This window comes from Silurus aristotelis (genome assembly GCF_946808225.1).
Source record: "Silurus aristotelis genome assembly, chromosome: 18".
In the NCBI taxonomy this organism is placed as follows: domain Eukaryota; kingdom Metazoa; phylum Chordata; class Actinopteri; order Siluriformes; family Siluridae; genus Silurus; species Silurus aristotelis.
In genome coordinates this window covers 10,216,680-10,238,082 of record NC_139591.1, presented here as the reverse complement: position 1 = coordinate 10,238,082, position 21,403 = coordinate 10,216,680, and the positions used below count along the sequence as shown (strand labels likewise).

The 21,403-nt window shown below is 39.7% G+C and overlaps 2 protein-coding genes across 3 annotated transcripts; one reads left to right on the top strand and one right to left on the bottom strand.

The window, feature by feature from the left end:
• The first annotated feature begins 4,801 nt into the window (after positions 1–4,801).
• On the top strand, positions 4,802–11,804 carry smad9 (SMAD family member 9). Of its 2 annotated transcripts, none has more exons than XM_083569125.1 (7): positions 4,802–5,062; positions 5,983–6,570; positions 7,982–8,236; positions 8,454–8,561; positions 8,682–8,903; positions 9,934–10,190; positions 11,298–11,804. In XM_083569125.1, the coding sequence occupies exons 2-7, from the start codon at positions 6,159–6,161 to the stop codon at positions 11,439–11,441; spliced, it is 1,398 nt and encodes a 465-aa protein (XP_083425251.1). In that variant the 5' UTR covers positions 4,802–5,062; positions 5,983–6,158; the 3' UTR covers positions 11,442–11,804. The 2 variants fall into 2 exon arrangements, with proteins under 2 accessions (XP_083425251.1, XP_083425250.1); XM_083569124.1 differs by having other exon boundaries at positions 4,805–5,062; positions 8,451–8,561.
• A 262-nt stretch (positions 11,805–12,066) lies between these two features.
• On the bottom strand, positions 12,067–19,051 carry rfxap (regulatory factor X-associated protein). Its single transcript, XM_083569205.1, has 3 exons — positions 18,391–19,051; positions 13,168–13,278; positions 12,067–12,578 (listed from the first exon to the last, which is right to left on the bottom strand). Exons 1-3 carry the CDS (start codon positions 18,766–18,768, stop codon positions 12,477–12,479), a joined length of 591 nt encoding a protein of 196 aa, XP_083425331.1. The 5' UTR covers positions 18,769–19,051; the 3' UTR covers positions 12,067–12,476.
• Between the last annotated feature and the right edge of the window lie 2,352 nt (positions 19,052–21,403).

Below are 21,403 nucleotides of genomic sequence, written 5' to 3'. Positions count from 1 at the left end.
TGTGGTGAGGATCAGTGGTGGGAGCTGGGCCTTTCTTAGCTTTCTTTGGAAGTAGAGACTTTGCTGGACTTTCTTTGTTATGGAGATGATGTTAAGGCACGAGGTGATGTCCTTGACGATCTCCACAGAGAGGTTATGCTCAGTAGGTAGTGATTGGTTCATGATTTCCTGAAATCAACAACCATCTCTTGTTTTATCAACATTCAGAGACAGGTTAACTTTACACCAGGCTGTTAACCTTCTTCTCTGTATGCTGACTCGTCATTCCTGCAGATGAGACAAACCACTGTTGTGCTTTCTGCAAACTTGATGTGATTAAAACTGTAAGCGGCATAGTTGTAAGTCAGCAGTGTGAACAGCAAAGGAATGTGCACACAGTCCTTTGGGCCCCAGTGGTGATGGAGGTGCTGTTCCTGATCCGTACTGCATGAGGCTTCTGTGTCTAAAAGTCGAGGTTCCATTTGAAGAGGGAGGATTTCAGGCCCAAAAGACTCAGCTTTCCAATTAGATACTGGGGAATGATGGTGTTTGATGATAATATCCTCCTTGTTAGACTAAAAAGTGTTGGAATAAAGGGAACAGCTCTCTCCTGTCTTAGGTCTTATTTGACTGATCACTATCAGTTTGTTGATTCAAGTGGTTAGTTCTCAACACTCTCTGAGGTAGAGTTTGGTGTTCCACAAGGATCTGTCTTAGGCCCACTGCTTTTCTCTTTATATATGCTGTCATTGGGTATAATTATACATAAACATGGGATTAGATTCCATTACTATGCTGATGATACACAGTTGTATATTTCAGCAAAGACAGATGAGCGAGATCAGCTTAACAATGTTGAGGAGTGTGTAAAGGACATTATGCTTGATAACTTCCTTCTGCTTAACTCGGATAAGATGGAAGTACTTTTACTAGGACCACATGCAGAAAGAACTTTCCGATTACGTAGCATCTCTGGATGGTCTTTCCATCTCATTGTGTACAGCAGTCAAAGACCTTGGTGTGATTATTGACCCTAGTCTGTACTTTGAGACTCAAGTAAATAACATTACCGTTCACCTTAGAAATATTGCTTAAATATGAAATATGATGTTACAGGATGCAAAAAAACTAGTTCATGCTTTTTTTGTTACAGCTAGATTAGACTACTGTAAAGCTTTACTGTCTGGGTGTTCAAGTAAATGCATAAAGAAACTTCAGTTAGTCCAGAATGCAGCAGCATGAGTCCCGAATATATGTGATATGACCACATCATCCCTGTTTTAATCAGTCTACACTGGCACCCAATTAAATCACGCATTAATTATAAAATACTACTACTGATGTATAAAGCCCTTAATGGTCTTGCACTGCAGTATCTGAGTGAGCTTCTAATATACTACCAATATGATCCCCTACACCTTCATGGATAAAAAAGGTGCAGGCTATTTGTTGTTAGCTCAAATAATGGAGACTACAGCAGGGGGTGGATCTTTCTCTTATAAAGCCCACATTTATGGAACAGCCTTCCAATTATTTTTTGGGACTCAGACACAGACTCAGTGTTCAAGTCAAGGCTAAAAAAAATATATATTTTAGTCAAGGAGCAGATCTGGAGGGATAATGGATATAGAGTTTTCGGTGAACTGGGATATTTGAATGCTGTCGTCCCCTCACTCTCACACGTTCACTCAGGTTTGTTGAAGTTGGGGTGGTGTGTCATCTCTTATCCCATAGATCCTTCATGTCTGTGTTACCTGTCTCTCTCTCTCTCTCTCTCTCTCTCTCTCGGTCGATTTAAACATGCTCCTGAGGTACAGTACCAGTGACCACTGTTTCTGCCCCTCTCCTCTCCTCTCCTTGGATCTGCCTGCGTCATCCTGGCCTGCCTCCGGAAATTATCGAGTAACACAGGAGCTTTGAGGATGGATTTGGACTGTACTTAATGTCAAGTCGGCTACTCTGACTCAGGACTACAGTTTGCATTTGATCATCAGTGCACACTTCAACATTGTTTAGCTGTAATAAATAAAAATTCAGTGCCACTCAGATGAGGATGGGTTTCCTCTTGAATCTGGTTCCTCTCAAGGTTTCTTCCTTATGCCATCTCGGGGAGTTTTTCCTTGCCATAGTCGCCACCGGCTTGCTCATTAGGTACAAACTTACACAAAAGCTGCTGTAAGACAATATTAATTGTTAAAAGCACTATACAATTAAAAATTAATAAAACTTTAATTGAATTGTTGAATGCTGAACTGAAGTCAAACATACGTGCAAAATGCAGTTCATTATTTAGTATTATTTAGGTTTTTCATGGTGTCTAAAGAGGCACGACTTGTAAAACACACAGACTTAATCTTGAGTTTATTTACAGCATATACTGTGGTGAAAATAATTATTTAATGCCCTGCTGATTTTGTGAGGTTACCCCCTAACGAAGAAATGAACAGTCTAGATTTTTATGGTAGGTTTATTTTAACAGAGAAAGACAGTATAAAAAATCTATTTTTTCCAAATCCAAAAAACTTTAAAGAAAGGTTATAAATTAATATGTATTTGATTGAGTGAAATAAGTATTCGATCCCCTTCCAACCAGCAATAATTCTGACTCCCACACACCCAAATTAGTCCTGTCTTTTTAGGAAAATACTCCTAATATCAACTCATGGCGTATAAAATACACCGTCACAGAATTAACCTCTTCCATTCAAACCTCTCCACCACTATGGGCAAGACCAAAGAGCTGTCCAAGGATGTCAGGGACAAGATTGTAGAGCTGCACAAGGCTGGAATGGGATACAAGACAATCAGCAAGAAGCTTGGTAGGAAAGAGACCACTGTTGGTGTGGTAATTTGAGAATTGAACAAATACAAGATGTCAATTGCCCTCTCTCTGAATCTCCATGCAAAATCTTACCTCATGGGTTAAGGATGATTGAAGAAAAGAGAAATGAAGAAAGGTAAAAGATCATCCTAGTACTACACGGGAAGAGCGTGTTAATGATCTTAAGGGAGCTGGGACCACAGTCACCAAGAAAACCATTGGTAACACCCTAAGGTCTTTCTGTTCAAGAATGCATGTGAACAGGCCTGTCTAAAGTTTGGCAATAAACACCTGGATAATTCAGAGAAGGCTTGGGAGAATGTGATGTGGTCCTATGAGACCAAAATTGAGCTCATTGGCATCAACTTGACTCTGTGTGAGGTAGAGAAATGCTGAATATGACCCCAAAAACACCATCCCCACTGTCAAACATGGAGGAGGACCCATTCTGCTTTAGGGCTGTTTCTCAGCTGAGGGTACAGGAAGACTTCACCACATGAATGGGGCCATGCATTGTAGAATCTTGGATGAGAACCTCCTGGCCTTAGCCAGAACACTGAAGATGGGTCATGGATGGGTCTTCCAGCATGACGGTGACCCAAAACATATGGCCAAGGCAAAAACCTTATGGTCTTGTAGCCCATTCATGCCTTTTGAAGGTCTACAATCTTGTCCCTGACGTCCTTTGACAGCTCTTTGGTCTTTCACATGGTGGTGGAGAGGTTTGAATGGAACAGGTTGGTTGGAATGGAAGTCAGAATTCTAGCTAGTTGGTAGGGGATTAAAGACTTATTTTACTTGATCACATACAAAATCATTTCTAACCATTCTTTAAAGTTTTTTTTATGGATTTTTTTGTATATTTCTCTCTTTGTTCAAATAAACCTAACATAAAATTCTAGACTGTTATTTTCTTTGTAAGGGGTAGACTCACAAAATCAGCAGGGGATCAAATAATTATTTTTCCCGCTGTACACTACATGTTCACACTTGCACTCTAGGCATTTCCACAGGTGTATTTTCGTGACATTTCGGACACCCTGCACATGAAGGGTTTTTCAGACGGGACAAAGCATGGAGTGCATTCAGTCTTCTAGGAAAGTGCATTATATCATTTTCTATTCCCCATATTCTTCTTATCTATGTCAGTAAAAACAAGACCGTTATTAAATTACACAGTAAGTGTATGCATTAATAATAAAAACCCTAAGTTCAAAACATCCAAATGTCAGCTGTCAGCTCTTCAATGTGCCGCATTTAATCTTTTCGTTTTGCTTTTCCCGAGCGCTTGTTCGGCTGAGTGTCCTGTATCACCTTTCACTGTCTCCATCCTGAGTGTGTGTAAGTGGAAAGTAGCGCGGCTGAGCACAGGGCAGGCTGAGTATGGGCGCTGTCATTATTGGGAGTATTGTTTCGTTCCCCTGCAGTTGCTGTAAACTGTGAAAATGTCAAACTTGTAGACTCTCTGTCGCCATCCACGCTTGCGTCATTAACTAGAACAGACGGCGCGCGTGCACCAAATCGAAACGTATCCATCCGCAAAAGAAATAGAGTCATCGATTAAACCTTCTGGCACGCAGCCAAAAACTTAAGTGGCGACCTGGAGTAGGACCACGAACGTAGTTGGTACAATATCTGCGCAAGATCTTTTTGGTCATTATAAAATCGTTATAGTAAAATAGCATGGAATAGAGTTCTAGGTAACGGGGTTGCGTTGCCCTGTAATGTGAGATGACTTTGACAAGTGCAGCCTAGAGGAGCTGTCATATCCCATCTTGGCGCTGGTTGTTGTATAAAGCCTTCGCTTCAATTTGCGCCTCCAAATAATGCAGACATTGCTCACTTCATTCTGCTGCAAGTTAATGCGCTTCTGCAAGCTTTGTTAGTTCAGTGAGCGCTCGTGTAGAACGCGCAAACACGAGTCTCCGCTGCGCTAGGAAAGTTCCGGTGGCGCGGATGAATCCGGCACACAGGCACTGCGGCTCCAGTCTGGCTGACGCCGGGATGTGCAGCCGGAGCCGCGGCTCCATCCAGACACACGTGCTACACCTCCAGTCTCTCTCTCTCTCTCTCTCTCTCTCTCTCTCTCTCTCTCTCTCTCTCTCTCTCTCTCTCTCTCTCACACACACACACACACACACACACACACACACACACACACACACACACACACACACACACACACACACACAACCTGACTGAGGCTGCTGTAGCGGGAATAGGCTGCAGAGCGCAGAGGTTCTACAAAGCGTTAATAAGCAGGTAAGAAATGGACTGTGCTTTTTTCTGTTATTGTGATTTTAGATGGACATTGTAATGAGTCTATTGGGGAAAAATATAAAGATGTTATTTAGGTATACAAGGTATTTTTCAGTATATACATTGTATATCTTGCTAGAAGACGATAAAGGGATGTTTTACACATCGCTTTCCTCCTGTAGGTGCGTTAAACCCACAAGATGCTACACTGAGATACCCTGTGACCGTAACTTTTATTATTGGAGTTTTACTTTGAACTCGAACATAACAACTCTAATTAGAGTATAAAGGCACATGCGCGCGCGCGTGTGTGTGTGTGTAAGGGAGAGGGGAATGTGCAGATCAGAGGCAGCGTGATGATAGGAAAAGCCTGTGAGGTGATTAAGTGTATCTGAGCTCTCAGACTGGCTGACGCCGTTTCACAACCACACACCAGTCGTCAGGGCACTTACTACTTTTATTCGGTTTTTTTTTTTTTACATTTTTTTTTTTTTTTTACATTTTTTTTTTTTTTTTTTTTTGCCACTTTGACTGTTTCCATCCTCTCTTTCCGCATTTGTTGCCTTCTTTAGTTTTATTTAGTGAAGCCCGGCTAGTTGCTGTACAACAGTAATCACACAGGGAGAAAACTCCAGGACCACTTCACTTTAACCTTCACAAAAATATAACCACATAATTTGTTGTACATTTCAGAGGGGCCCAATAGGCTTTGGTATATGGCAAAAGATTAAAGAAAGTGTGTGTGATGGTCTGAGGATGTCACCTGTTGACAGCAGTATTGTTGGTCCATAGACAACTACCTGGCAGTCTAATGAGGAAAGGAGAATATTTTTACAAAGAGAGATTTGTGAAGTGTTCTGCAACTCTCTGAAATGCTTGCAGTTCTAACATGTTACTTTTATATAAATTATTTTGTTTTTCAGTCACTTTTGGATTCCTCAAGAAACCGTCCCCATGGGGGGGATTCATGCTCAACTTTCACTGGATTTTGGACAAGACAAAAAAAATCAAAGCTCCTGAACTTTTTCCTTTTAACTAGCATTAATTTCAGCTAATCCTTCCTTTATTTCTTTTAGAAGTTTTGCTGCACTTTGTGACAATGCACTCCACTACATCCATCACATCACTGTTTTCATTTACAAGTCCAGCTGTGAAGCGACTGCTGGGCTGGAAACAAGGTGATGAGGAGGAGAAATGGGCAGAGAAGGCTGTAGACTCACTAGTAAAGAAGCTGAAGAAAAAAAAGGGTGCAATGGAGGAGCTAGAGAAGGCACTAAGCTGTCCAGGTCAACCAAGCAAGTGCGTGACCATCCCGCGCTCCCTGGACGGACGGCTGCAGGTGTCGCATCGGAAAGGCCTGCCACATGTCATCTACTGCCGTGTGTGGCGCTGGCCTGACCTCCAGTCACACCATGAGCTTAAGGCACTGGACTGTTGTGAGTTTCCATTCGGCTCCAAACAAAAAGACATCTGTGTCAACCCCTACCACTACCGCCGTGTGGAGACACCAGGTACCTTTCTTTCTTTTTCTTTCACACCAGGTACCTGTGTTCTTATAACATATTTGTGCTCTCTGTTCATAAAGTACATGAAGAAAACAGTATTTTACGTTATTTCATTTATATAAATTCAGCAATCTTCACTGGGGTCTGGTCTTCAACTGTGCTGAATTGCAATAAATAACCAAAAACATCAACAGTTAAACAGCCACCTTGGATTATAATAAAATTTTGAAAAAAGATCAGGTTTATTCCAAAATGCGTGGAGCTTTGAAGCAGACATGCAATACATCAGAAACATCATATCGCAATACTTGCTATTTTTCATGAAACATGATATATATCACTATTTATAGGTTTGCCAACAAACCTGCATCAAAAACAAATAAAATAATATGTTCTTTAACAGAAAAAGAGGAAGATTATATATTTATGATAACTGATCACAACATTGCTATTATATAAGCAGAAAACATTATGAAATTCAGATGTATTAGTGCAACTGGACATTGAAAATATATTGCTTTACGAGTTAATTAATTTTGCTTTAAAATTTTAAATGGGTTTCAGTAAGTGACCCTACAACAAATAATATTCCCTTTTAGCAAGACATTATCAAGCACACATATATGTATACACAAACATACATACATTTACATGATTATACTGTATATACACTGCATATACACTATGTGGAAAAGTTTATGGGACACCTGACCAGCACACTCACAAGTTGTTTTACCCACAATGTTGGAAGCTTACAATTGTATTCAGTGCCTTTTTATATTTAGTATTACAATAAACTTCTTTGGAACTAAAGGGTCCAAGCATCTTCCAGCATGACAATTCCCCCATGTCCATTCAGCCCCAGGAGCAAAGATCCCTCCATAAACAGTTGATCTGGATAAACTTGTGTCCTGCACAGAGCCCTGAATTTAATCCCTTTAAACCTTTGTTGAATTGGAACATTAAATATGCGCTGGCCTCCTCACATATACAGAAGCAAAACAAAAATAGATGAAATACTACAGAGTACTAAAATTACTCTGAAGTTAATTCTTTTCTATTTACAGTCAGTCCCCAAGTGTTTATTTATTACATATCATAGCCAGTAAACAGTTACCTTTTTAAAACGAATGGCATATCATGTTTTATTTGTTTACAGTTACATTTATGGAACAATACAAACAGAAATATTTGAGGAACAGCAATTCGAGCCTACTGTCCTGACCTCAGAAATCATAAGGTTTTACGTCTGTACATATAACTATTGTGCACCAGTACTGCAGTGCTGACATTGGAGACTCCATTTAAATTAACATCACCCTCACAGAAAAGGTTATTGTACCAATTATTATTATATATATATTTTTTGTTTTCTATTCATTTATTCTTTCCTTTGTCTCTCTCTTTTATTCTGCAGTGTTGCCTCCTGTCCTGGTACCTCGCCACAGCGAGTTTAACCCTCAGCACAGTCTGCTAGCTAAATTCCGCCATGCTTCCCTCCAGAGTGAGCCACTCATGCCCCAGAATGCCACTTTCCCAGACTCATTTCCTCCACTGCCTTGCAGCTCTTTCTCCTCTTCTCCATCCAGTTCTCTTCAGTCCCCAAATACACACAGCCACCCAAACTCCCCAAGCAGTACGTCTGACCCTGCAAGTCCCTATCACATCACAGGTCTGTTTATTTTTTTCTAAATATATTAATAACTATTAAATATATTTTAATGGAAAATAAGCTATGCACGTCTGTTTATGAAATATATATTAACGTTTTTTTTTTTTTACCACTTTTTAATATTACTTTAATTATTACTAACATACAGTGGTCTCATTTGTTGGTCTTTCTGTACATAAAAAATTGAATAATATCATTTTAACCCATTAAACAGCAGAGACTCCACCACCACCATACAGCATGATGGAAACAAGCCCTCCACAGGATGTGAAGCCAGGAGAGTCATCCAACACGACTAAACTCACTCTATCTGCTCCACACAGAGGTGCAAGACACAAACAACATCATTTTGAATAAATTCACAAATAACAATGAACATAAATAAGATGCTGCAAAATGTATAATTTTTGCTGTTAGATAGTAAACTGTGTGTATTTGTGTGTAGACTTGAGGCCAGTGTGTTATGAAGAACCAGAGCACTGGTGTTCTGTGGCATACTATGAACTAAACAACAGAGTTGGAGAGACCTTTCATGCATTATCACGGAGCATTCTGGTGGACGGCTTCACAGACCCATCTAACAACCAGACTAGGTTCTGCTTAGGGCTGCTGTCTAATGTCAACCGCAACTCCACCATTGAACACACCCGCCGGCATATAGGCAAAGGTGGTTTTATTCTCTAATCTTCAGTTGTGACAGTTGTTTTTACTGAAATTAACCAGTGTTGGGCCAGGGTCATGCTTAAGGGACCAATACAAATTATATTCTAATAATTATATTCTATCTATTAATTACTTATTGGAAGGATTTTTAAAGGATTTTTTTAAACACATGCTACGTTTTATAATATTAACTGAGTAAAAAATGCCTTTTGTGTGTTAATGTCGTGCTTCGACTTTGTAAAAAGTAAAGTTCCAAATATTGGTGCTTTTCATTCTCTTTGATCATTATTGCTTTGTCCCAGAAACAGTAAATGTAAATCTAGTTTAGCCGTACACACACACACACACACACACACACACACACACACACACACACACACACACACAAACACACACACACACACACACACACACACACACACACACACACACACACACACACACACACACACACACACACACATACACACAATCACTAGCTGGATGTTTGCCATTTGTGTGTCCTGTTTGAAGATACATTGTGAAGAGAGACATAAACCAGAGCAAGATGCTTAAAAAATGAAGGGTAGTAAGGTTTCTGTTTTGATTTGAAGGTGATGAAAAAAGTTTTCTAAGCATTATGGTCTCATTTGGTTTTAGAATGACCTGGTTTTAGAATGAGAAGTTGTTTTATATTTTTTTCTAACAAATTTTAAAGTGAATGTGTTTTGTTGTACACAGTTAAACCAAGACTTATGTTAATATATTAAAGTGAACAATTATTTAAGGCTAATATTTTTACATGACGGTAATTACCTTACATTGCATTAGGCATTTGAAATTGGGAAAATATAATTTTTTGGAAAATTGTAGTTTCCATTAAATAACACTTACTATTTTCCATTTCATGGACAACCTTTCAGTGTTCCAACCTTTTCAGTGTTCCTGGAGTGAATCGTGGCTAGAAACACAAAATATATATTCTTATTACAGAAATAATCTCTCTAATAAATTATTGCTTTATATTCAAACTGAACCTTGTATAATGTTTGCAGGTGTGCACCTCTATTATGTAGGGGGTGAGGTGTACGCTGAGTGCCTGAGTGACAGCAGCATTTTCGTACAAAGTCGCAACTGCAACTACCAGCATGGCTTCCATGCCACCACTGTGTGCAAAATCCCCAGCGGCTGCAGCCTCAAGATTTTCAACAACCAGTTGTTTGCCCAGCTGCTGTCACAATCAGTCAACCATGGCTTTGAGGTGGTGTATGAGCTCACTAAGATGTGCACCATCAGAATGAGCTTTGTTAAGGTAATTTTCCTACATATACTAGGACTTTCATAGACTAATTGAATAATAGAGAAATTAGTCATGGCTATGGGAAAAGAAACAGTAACAGATAGTAAAAGGAAGCAGAATGAATATATATTATTATTATGAATTATGTAAACCTCTACACAGATTTATTATAGTGCACTGATGCATTTTTATAACACTAACCTGAAAAGCAATGAAATTCTAAATGTCATTTTTAGCATGTGCACAGCTGTGATTGATAAAGAGGGTGCCACCCCTTCCAAGGTCAGTTTTACTCTTGTGGTTTTCAGGATGGCTGAAGCATCAAAAGACTTCAAGCTTGGAATCTCTGGACAATTGTGCAATTGTTTACCTGTTCTGCCAAAGGGGGGGGTTTAAAAAACAAAAAACAAATTGCTGTCCACTATTTGCCTATTCTTGAGTTTTGACTTATTAACTGAATAGCACACACCCAGTTGTATATTTACAGTGACACTCTAATTTCATCAGATTATTGTGTTTATTTAATTATACCAAGTAAATGAGCCCAGTTATCAAACGTTCTTTAACCTGACCCATTCCTAGTCATAATAACTGTATGTAAAAGTTGTAAAATGTGTTTGGCTTCTTTACCTAATTTGACACAAGTTATTAAACTAAAAATCTGTTTGTAACTTAAATTTTGATTCACAAACTAGGTTGTGAATTTAAACTGTATTGATAATTATTGTCTTTTAATATTATCAAATGTTAACATATGGATAGTGATCCAAAATGCATTTTATAGTAATTAATGTATTATTTTATTTGTATTGTTTTAATTAATTAATTAATTAATTAAATAGATTGTCCATTGTCAGTCTAAGATTTTAATATGGGGTGGTTTATGATGTTTTGTTTGAGTATCAGTTGCAGTTAGTTTCTTCTGGGCATGATTTATTCTAAATCACTTAATTTGATCCTCATGATAACAATAAAGCATTTGTTAATACCTTTTTATACTAATATCATGCCCTTTATTTTCAAATTTCTTCCATCCCTAATAGATATATTAGGCTTTTATGAATACGTTCTCGTGTTCATTATATACAGCGTACCACAGTGTCTTATTTTATTCCACAGGGCTGGGGTGCAGAATATCACCGCCAGGATGTCACGAGCACCCCCTGCTGGATAGAGATCCACCTGCACGGACCTCTGCAATGGCTTGATAAAGTTCTGACCCAAATGGGTTCTCCACACAACCCTATCTCATCTGTTTCCTAACACTGTTATATACACTCTGTAACTCACAGACTCCACAGCCTGAGGATCAGCACAGAACTAAGCAGTGTCCAAACTGCCATCTCAGTGTTCACTAGAGGATCATGGTACCAGTAGTCTATTACAGACTAAAGACTTTTAAAGCATCTTGTGCATCTAATTGTTGAAGAAAGTTTTACAATTGTTTCTGTGTACTTTGATTTTTTTTTTATCAGAATCACTTTTCCATAATCTGATTTCTGTACAGTCCATACAGCAAAACAGTGATTGAAGATTGAGGAACAAGGAAAGGCAAAGCATCAGTACTAGCAATGTTAGCTTGATGTTTGTTTTTGTGTTGAAAATATGAGTAAATATTGAACCCTATTACATGCTTGATTTTTTTTTTTTAATACAGAATTTCACTCTCGTCTTATTTTTACACGTAATTTGCGTGAGATTCAAATAATATTGCAAATAAAACAAACCCTGATACAAATACAAAACTAAAATCAAATCAACTTAAAATATCAAAATATCAATTATTCTAATATATTTGATGCTTAGATTCATAAAACCTCAAAAAGGGTTTCCAGTAGTTTTTTTACCTGTAAATCATACTTGCCTAATCACATACTTACAATAAGGATGCATGTACACTGCTTTATATACAGGCATTTATCATATCACAATAATTAAATGGTTAAAATAAATACATATCTATGAGCACACAAATCACTAGTGTTAAAAATCACCTGCTGGTATGTTGCTGCTTTCACACAATTCTTTTAAATTTAAAATGCATAGTGGTGCATAAAAAACCCAGCATATGATAAAAACCCAAGTAGTTTAAAAATGATTTTATATACAGTAGAACTGCTACTGAAAATGATCCAGGTTGTGATGACATGTGTGATGTCACCACAGTGGAGACTTGTGGTGTTTTGCAGTGTAACATCAGAGTCCAAATTGTTTATGCTTTCTTAGGCTTAAGGAGCTCTTCCTGAAGTACTTGTATGGTATGTTAAATCCGCAGTGACATAACGGTACACGCAGTGCTCAGTAGCTTTGCTGGTCATGTCTTTGAGATCGTGTCTGCATGGTGAGGAGATGCTGCTGCTGCTGGAGGAAACTGATGACCTCTGGGCTCCGCAAGAGAGACTGCAAAGGAAAAGTATAGTTTTAATTTATTTTGGTTAAAGTTTCTTATGTATTGTTCTTTTTTGTTTCTTATTTGTGTATTTTTCCTATAATTTAATTATTTATGCATTGCTTGGTCAATTATTTCCACTATTTATTTAATTAGATATGTTTCTGTATGCTTATTGCTTGATATATTCATTTCTGTATTTATTTACATCTTTAAGAGTGTGTCCAGAAAAGAAGAAGAATAATAAAAAAAGACATTATATGCTTTGTATCATGTGGGTGAAGTGTCTGAGACTGATAGTTGGTGCTATAAGTGTGTACTGCAGTGCAGTGGAACTTAATCCACAGCTTTAATCATTATATATAAAAATGTATCGACAAGAACATTGCTGCAGTTTTTTACCAAATTAAATTGCAAAACTGGGAATGAATGCACTGCATATGGCTTTAGTCACAATTGGAAATTATTCAGATGTGTATATGTCTATATATGTAAAATAGGTATATCTGGCCTTTTTTTTTTTTTTTTATAGGGTAAAACAGCTATTGCTTACTATTCAACACATAGAGTATTAGGACACCCCAAGAATAAGGAACTCACCAGCCTCTTTTGGTTTAACACTTGCTCTATGAGTGAAGGTCTTGTGGGTCTCTCTCCGACAGCGCCAAGTCGTTGCTTAGTCACAGACACCGGCCTCTCCTCTGAGCCCTCCTATTAAAGTTTATATAAATTCATTCATTCTATAAGGTACAGGAACTTTATCTCATGAGTATATGAAAATATCTTACCTTGACATTTTATATTACTACCTGCCTGAGGGAAATGCCATTGCCTCTATATAATCATATGCCATCTGATATAATTCAAAAAGATTAAGTCTCCTTTTTTCTTGAGTTGTTGTTATGATCCAGTGTTTACTGGAACCAAGAGCACAATTAATATGATTAGCTATGTTTTTACACAATCAAGCAAACAAAGAGCCTTAAAAATAGCTTTAAAATATGGGAACCACTTTGTTGCATTATACTTCCTTCACGTATTCTGCAGAACATTTTATTAGTGAAAATATTATTAACCCAAATTAGAGAAGACAACATTTTTGTCAGATTGTCAGGAGATTATGAGGTCAATATAATATAATTCAGTAGGAAGGATAACAGTACTCTTTCATTACTAAGTGATGCTGTGGTCTGAAACTAAGTAGTGACAAAAGACGAGATGATTAACACACTGTGAATGTGCTAAAGTCTCTTTTGCTGCACATATAACAGGATACAGTTGATATACTTGTACCAGAGCCCCACACCAAAGTGCCTTGTTGGTGTCACTGCTGTGACGTGAACAGATCACCACCTAAATAATATCTCATCAGCACTGTTTTAGCAAACGTTCCTTTTGAGCTGGCTTTAGACGTTCTGTTTCATATAAAAATAGTAGTCATGTTTTTGTGCCATAAAGCACATAAAATCAGAGAGAATACGCACTACTCTCTCTCTCTCTCTCTCTCTCTCTCTCTGTAGAGATAAACCTGCTCCTGAGGTTCCAGTGACCATGTCTCTCTCTTCTTTTTTTTAGATCAGTCTGATTCATCCTGATGCCATACCTTTGGATGGACGTCTCTTCAAATAGAAACCACTCTTTGCAGCTGAGGATGGTTCTACATGAACAGCTTAGACATTCATGAAGTTACTGAGCAATTCTTAGCCATTGAAGCAGTCTGCTTCAATGGCTAAGGACTGCAATTTGAATTACAGTAGTGAATTTAAAAACTCATCTCTAAACAGCACACTTCAATAATAATGGAACTATAATGAATGGACTGTCGGTGCCACCCAGATGAGGATGGGTTTCCTTTTGAGCCTGGTTCCTCTCAAGATTTCTTCTTCAGAACAGCTCAGGGAGTTTATCCTTGCAATGGCTTTCTCATTATGGATAAACTCTTAAGAGTTAAACTTATAGGCACTAGCATAAATTTTATTACCTATTTATCTCTGTAAAGCTGCTTGGGACAATGTCTATTGTTAAAAGTGCTATACAAATAAAAGTAAATAAAATTGAACATATAATTCTGAATTCTGAAAAGAACAATTTGGGTATTGCCTTTGCCATTATAACCACATTCTTAAAGCTTCCCATACACTTGACATCTGCATGCAACACACTACAGAACAATAGAGAAACACATTTTACTCTGGGATTTTTAATTATGACTTTGTAATTTGATTGGGGGATTGCATTTCGTTGCCTTGTACTTGTACATGTGTAATGACAATAAAGTTGAATCTAATCTAATCTTCTTCTTTCTTCTTTTTCTTTCGGCTGCTCCCATTAGGGGTCGCCACAGCGGATCATCCGTCTCCATACCACCCTGTCCTCTATATCTGCCTCTTTTACACCAACTACCTGCATGTCTTCCCTCACCACATCCATGAACCTCCTCCTTGGCCTTCCTCTTTTCCTCCTACCTGGTGGCTCCATCTTCAGCATTTTTCTACCAATATAATTCATGTCCCTTCTCTGCACATGTCCAAACCATCTCAATCTCGCCTCCCTCACCTTGTCACCACAACATCCTACATGTGCTGTCCCTCTAATAAACTCATTTCTAATCTTGTCCATCCTCGTCACTCCCAACGAAAACCTCAACATCTTCAGCTCTGCTACCTCCAGCTCCACCTCCTGTCTTTTACTCAATGCCACTGTCTCTAATCCATACAACATCGCAGGTCTCACCACAGTCCTATAAACTTTCCCTTTCATTCTTGCAGATACTCTTCTATCACAAATCACTCCTGTCACTCTTCTCCACCCACTCCACCCTGCCTGCACTCTTTTCTTTACTTCCCTAACACACTCTCCATTACTTTGCACTGTTGACCCCAGGTACCTGAACTCCTCCACCTTCTTCACCTCTTCACCCTGCAACCGCATCACTCCACTGCCCTCCCTCTCATTCACACACATGTACTCTGTCTTACTCCTACTGACTTTCATTCCCCTTCTCTCAAGCGCATATCTCCACCTCTCCAGGCTCTTCTCAACCTGCTCTCTACTCTCACCACAAATCACAATATCATCTGCAAACATCATAGTCCAGGGAGACTCCTGTCTGACCTCGTCCGTCAACCTGTCCATCACCACTGCAAACAGGAAAGGGCTCAGGGCCGATCCTTGATGTAGTCCAACCTTCACCCTGAACCAGTCTGTCGTACCTACTGCACACTTTACTGCCGTCACACTGTCCTCATACATGTCCTGCACCACCCTCAAATACTTCTCTGACACACCTGACTTCCTCATACAATACCACAACTCCTCTCTCGGCACCCTGTCGTACGCTTTCTCTAAATCCACAAATACACAATGCAGCTCCTTCTGTCCTTCTCTATACTTCTCCATCAACATCCTCAAAGCAAATAAGGCATCTGTGGTGCTCTTCCTCGGCATGAAACCATACTGTTGCTCACAGATGGTCACCTCTTCTCTCAGCCTGGCTTCCACTACTCTTTCCCATAACTTCATGGTGTGACTGATCAACTTAATTCCCCTGTAGTTACTGCAGGTTTGCACATCTCCCTTATGCTTAAAGATCGGTACCAGCACACTCCTTCTCCATTCCTCAGGCATCCTCTCCCCTTCCAGAATCCTGTTAAACAATCTGGTTAAAAACTCCACTGCCATCTCTCCTAAACATCTCCACGCTTCTACCGGTATGTCATCTGGTCCAACCGACTTTCCATTCTTCATCCTCTTAATCGCTGCTCTCACTTCCTCCTTACTAATCCTATCTACATCCTGCTTCACCAACTCCACATCCTCCAACCTTCTCTCTCTCTGATTTTCCTCATTCATCAGCTGCTCAAAATACTCCCTCCATCTTCTCAACACACTCTCCTCACTAGTCAACACATTTCCCTCTCCATCCTTTATTGCTCTAACTTGCAGTACATCCTTCCCAGCTCGGTCCCTCTGCTTGGCCAATCGGTATAAATCCTTTTCTCCTTCCTTAGTGTCCAACCTCTTATACAGTTCCTCATATGCCTTTTCCTTGGCTTTCGCCACATCCCTTTTAACCTGCTGTCGCATCTCCTTGTACTCCTGCCTACTTTTCTCATCACTCTGTCGATCCCACTTCTGTTTTGCCAATCTCTTTCCCCTAATGCTCTCCTGCACTTCCTCATTCCACCACCACGTCTCCTTGTCTTGCTTTCTATTTCCAGATGTCACACCAAGTACTTTTCTAGCTGCCTCCCTCATCACTCCTGCGGTAGTTGCCCAATCATCCGGCACCTCTTCACCACCACCAAGCCCCTGTCTGACCTCTTCCCTGAACCTCACACTACACTCTTCCTCCTTCAGTTTCCACCATCTTATTCTTCTTTCAAACCTTACTTTCCTCCTCTTCTTCTTCGCCTCCAAAACCATCCTACAGACCACCATTCGATGCTGTCTAGCTACACTGTCCCCCGCCAACACCTTACAGTCTCCAATCTCCTTCAGGTTGCATCTCCTACACAGAAGATAATCCACCTGTGTGCACCTTCCTCCGCTCTTATACGTCACCCTATGATCCTCCTTCTTCTTAAAATACGTGTTCACCACTGCCATTTCCATCCTTTTAGCAAAATCTACCACCATCTGCCCTTCCACATTCCTCTCCTTAAAACCATACCTACCCATCACCTCCTCATCACCTCTGTTCCCTTCACCTACATGCCCATTAAAGTCTGCCCCAATCACCAATCGTTCTTTCCTAGGTACACCATCTACCACTTCATCTAATTCACTCCAGAATCTTTCCTTCTCCTCCATCTCACAGCCAACTTGTGGAGCATAGGCACTGATGACATTTATCATCATCCCTTCAACTTCCACCTTCACGATCATCACCCTATCAGAAACTCTCTTCACCTCCACTACACTCTTACTGTACTCTTCCTTCAGAATCACCCCTACACCATTTCTCTTCCCATCCACACCATGATAAAACAGTTTAAACCCACCTCCAATGTTCCTGGCCTTACTCCCTTTCCACTTGGTCTCCTGAACACACAACACATCTACCTTTCTCCTCTCCATCATATCAGCTATCTCTCTCCCTTTACCCGTCATAGTACCAACATTTAAAGTACCAACCCGAACCTCTACTCTCCTACACTGCTCCTTTTCCTGCCGTCTCTGTAGACGCCTTCCTCCTCTCCTTCTCCTCCTTCGGCCAACAGTAGCCCAATTTCCACCGGTACCCTGTCGGCTAACGATACCTGTGGCGGTCGTTGTTAACCCGGGCCTCGACCGATCCGGTATGAAATTCTCATTTGTGATCCGCATATTTGATTTGGCACATGTTTTACGCTGGATGCCCTTCCTAACGCAACCCTCCCCATTTACCCGGGCTTGGGACCGGCACTAAGAGTACACTGGCTTGTGCCCCCCTAATGGCTGGGTTTGAATCTAATCTAATCTAATCTAATCTAAAAACTGCCTTAAACTAAAAAAAACCTTTCTCAGCCTTGGAGGATTAATCTGACCAGGAAAGAGAGTTTAATTATTGGGATATTTTCTTCCCTTAAATGATACATCATGTTCTATAAAGATAAACATATACACATTATGAGTTTGTGCTGTCAATTAATTTTATAGGGCCATTATGAGAATTAAAGAGCTGAATTTATTCTTTTTATTCCCCTTTTCCCCTCCATAGTGTGTTACATTTGATGTCATGTGTATGAAGCAGCAGGTGAGTAGGATGTAAGAGGCTGCAGTCAGTGACTGGACACTGCACACCAGTGAACTCTATGGTGTTCACCTCCACAGCATGCTTACTTCTAATTTCCCCGACGCAATGGCCTGGTCGCTCTTCTTCTTCTTGTACTTGTCCTTGTACATTTTGTTGCGGTGTTTTTTACACATCCATGGCTTTCTTTGCTTGGAACCCAGCGCGCTGGTTTCGGAGCATCCGTCATACACGCAGCGCTTCGGCGCGCTCTCGTCGCACGGCTCTGCCGGGCTCGGTGCGCTCTCTCTCGCCTCGGCTGAGTCCAGCGCGTCGCTCTCCTCTTCCTCATCCTGGTCGTCCATGTCAAACACAGTGTCTCCCTCCGGAGGGGAACTGTTTACACTCCCGCTTTTGTTCCCGGAGATTGACATGTGCATTTCTTTCCTAGCGGTGGCCTCAGATTGTACGCAGTCGCTCTCATTCATGCTACTTTATGATTTATAAATAACCTTAACATTCAGAAAGAGCCCTGACAGCTAGCGGCTAGCATGAAGCTCAGCTGGCTAACGGAACATAACGCATCGCCTAATGTTTCCGGAAACGCTCAGTTATTATATTATATATAAATGTACACATTTCTATTAAACACGCATTGTATACGGATTTTTAAAGGACGTGTATAATCAGAGTTGGTTCCGTTTACATGGAGGAGGCTTACAGCGACCACACGCAGACTGGCCGCTCGTATTCCGGATGTAGATGACATTTTGTCAAAATGAAAGTCACCAATTTATTTCAATTTCGCTATTGTATCATTGTAATGCATCTTGTTTAACCATTGCATAAAAATCTACATAAATATCATGCAGTGTAATTTAGGCACTACACTGAATGTACAGATTAGTATTCAAAACATCTTTGGGGTCTGTGATGAACACATTTTTGGAAAACAAAAGTCTGATAGGGTTTTTCACTTGTGGAATAAGATTCTTGGCCTTACTGCCACCACATTTAGCAATATATATTCTGTTCTTTTCTTCTCTTTGGATCTGCCTAATTCATCCCGGCCCCCTACCTCTGGATAGAGTTCTCTTCAACTGGAAACCACCCTGAATAGCCTAAATACCCATTAAGTTTCCCTTTGAGTCTGGCTCCTCTCAAGTTTTCTACCTCATAGCATCTCAGGAACATTTTTTCTTGCCACAGTTGACACTGGCTTGCTCATTAGGGATAAACTACTGCACTTAGGAAACAGCAGTTTGTTTCATCCCACTGTAACTATATGCTACCTTAAAATACAACCCTTAAAATAAAAATTATTGTGTTAATGTTAGTACATGTAATGCCTAAACATTTCCGTAGATAATACGGAATTAAATATGCAACAAACCATTTACCTAAAAACATTCATCTATTTGAAATGATTTGGAAGATTCTACAGCAGTAAATAAAGAAGTCACTGTGAAAGTGAAATAGTCATTTAAAATCAAAGCAAATGTTCTAATGGTCCTCAAGTCATTCACATGCGTGCTGGTTTCCAAAAATTTGTTTCATTTGCTAATACTGTGATTAACTTATTGCAACTTATTTAACATCTGGAGAGGGGTTAGCACATTTTTTCATAGTCAGCTGTTTTCTATGATGAAAAAGAATACTTAAAATTTTTTGTCACCTGAAAAATAAATACCACAAGCCAGTTTTTTGGACCAAAGTTTGTATCTCAATGCAAACAATTTCTCAATTTTGTGTAATATATAAAACTATTTTTTTGGTATGAATTCTGTCCATAATATATGTCTATATTAACGGTTTGTACAAGCTGAGTCAGGCCATATACATTTGTGTTGAAAGAGAGTATTTTTCTGTTTTACTGAATAATGTTTGTTCAAATGACAAAAATACTTTTTTAAATAAAATCTTTTCCATTCCATAAAGCTTAATCTTTCTATCCTTTGTTTTGTTTAATAGCAGGGCAGGGTTTGTGTTTTCATGAAATAGTTATTACACTGAGGACTGTAAAAGAAAGAAAAATTTAATTTCTGTGCTGCATATATTGTTTAATTAAAATTGAAATATGTTTTTTTCCCCCCCTGCATACAGTGAGGAAAATAAGTATTTGAACACCCTGCTATTTTGCAAGTTCTCCCACTTAGAAATTATGGAGGGGTCTGAAATTGTCATCGTAGGTGCATGTCCACTGTGAGAGACATAATCTAAAAAAAAAAATCCATAAATCACAATGTATGATTTTTTAACTATTTATTTGTATGATACAGCGACAAATAAGTATTTGAACACCTGAGAAAGTCAATGTTAATATTTGTTTGTTTGCAATTACAAAGGTCAAACGTTTCCTGTAGTTTTTTACCAGGTTTGCACACACTGCAGGAGGGATTTTGGCCCACTCCTCCACACAGATCTTCTCTAGATCAGTCAGGTTTCTGGCCTGTCGCTGAGAAACACGGAGTTTGAGCTCCCTCCAAAGATTCTCTATTGGGTTTAGGTCTGGAGACTGGCTAGGCCACGCCAGAACCTTGATATGCTTCTTACAGAGCCACTCCTTGGTTATCCTGGCTGTGTGCTTCGGGTCATTGTCATGTTGGAAGACCCAGCCTCGACCCATCTTCAATGCTGTAACTGAGGGAAGGAGGTTGTTCTTCAAAATCTCACAATACATGGCCCCGGTCATCCTCTCCTTAATACAGTGCAGTCGCCCTGTCCCATGTGCAGAAAAACACCCCCAAAGCATGATGCTACCACCTCCATGCTTCACAGTAGGGATGGTGTTCTTGGGATGGTACTCATCCTTTTTCTTCCTCCAAACACGTTTAGTGGAATTATGACCCAAAAGTTCTATTTTGGTCTCATCTAACCACATGACTTTCTCCCATGACTCCTCTGGATCATCCAAATGGTCATTGGCAAACTTAAGACGTGCCTGGACATGTGCTGGTTTAAGCAGGGGAACCTTCCGTGCCATGCATGATTTCAAACCATGACGTCTTAGTGTATTACCAACAGTAACCTTGGAAACGGTGGTCCCAGCTCTTTTCAGGTCATTGACCAGCTCCTCCCGTGTAGTTCTGGGCTGATTTCTCACCTTCCTTAGGATCATTGAGA

Coding starts and splice junctions, on each gene's coding strand:
- smad9 (XM_083569124.1), top strand. CDS start 6,159: ATGCACTCCACTACATCCATCACATCACTGTTTTCATTTACAAGTCCA. Junction 8,237..8,450: donor AAGTCCCTATCACATCACAG/GTCTGTTTATTT, acceptor CCCATTAAACAG/CAGAGACTCCACCACCACCA. Junction 8,562..8,681: donor TCTATCTGCTCCACACAGAG/GTGCAAGACACA, acceptor ATTTGTGTGTAG/ACTTGAGGCCAGTGTGTTAT.
- rfxap (XM_083569205.1), bottom strand. CDS start 18,768: ATGAATGAGAGCGACTGCGTACAATCTGAGGCCACCGCTAGGAAAGAA. Junction 13,279..18,390: donor TTGCGTCGGGGAAATTAGAA/GTAAGCATGCTG, acceptor AAACTTTAATAG/GAGGGCTCAGAGGAGAGGCC. Junction 12,579..13,167: donor TGTTAAACCAAAAGAGGCTG/GTGAGTTCCTTA, acceptor TTTCCTTTGCAG/TCTCTCTTGCGGAGCCCAGA.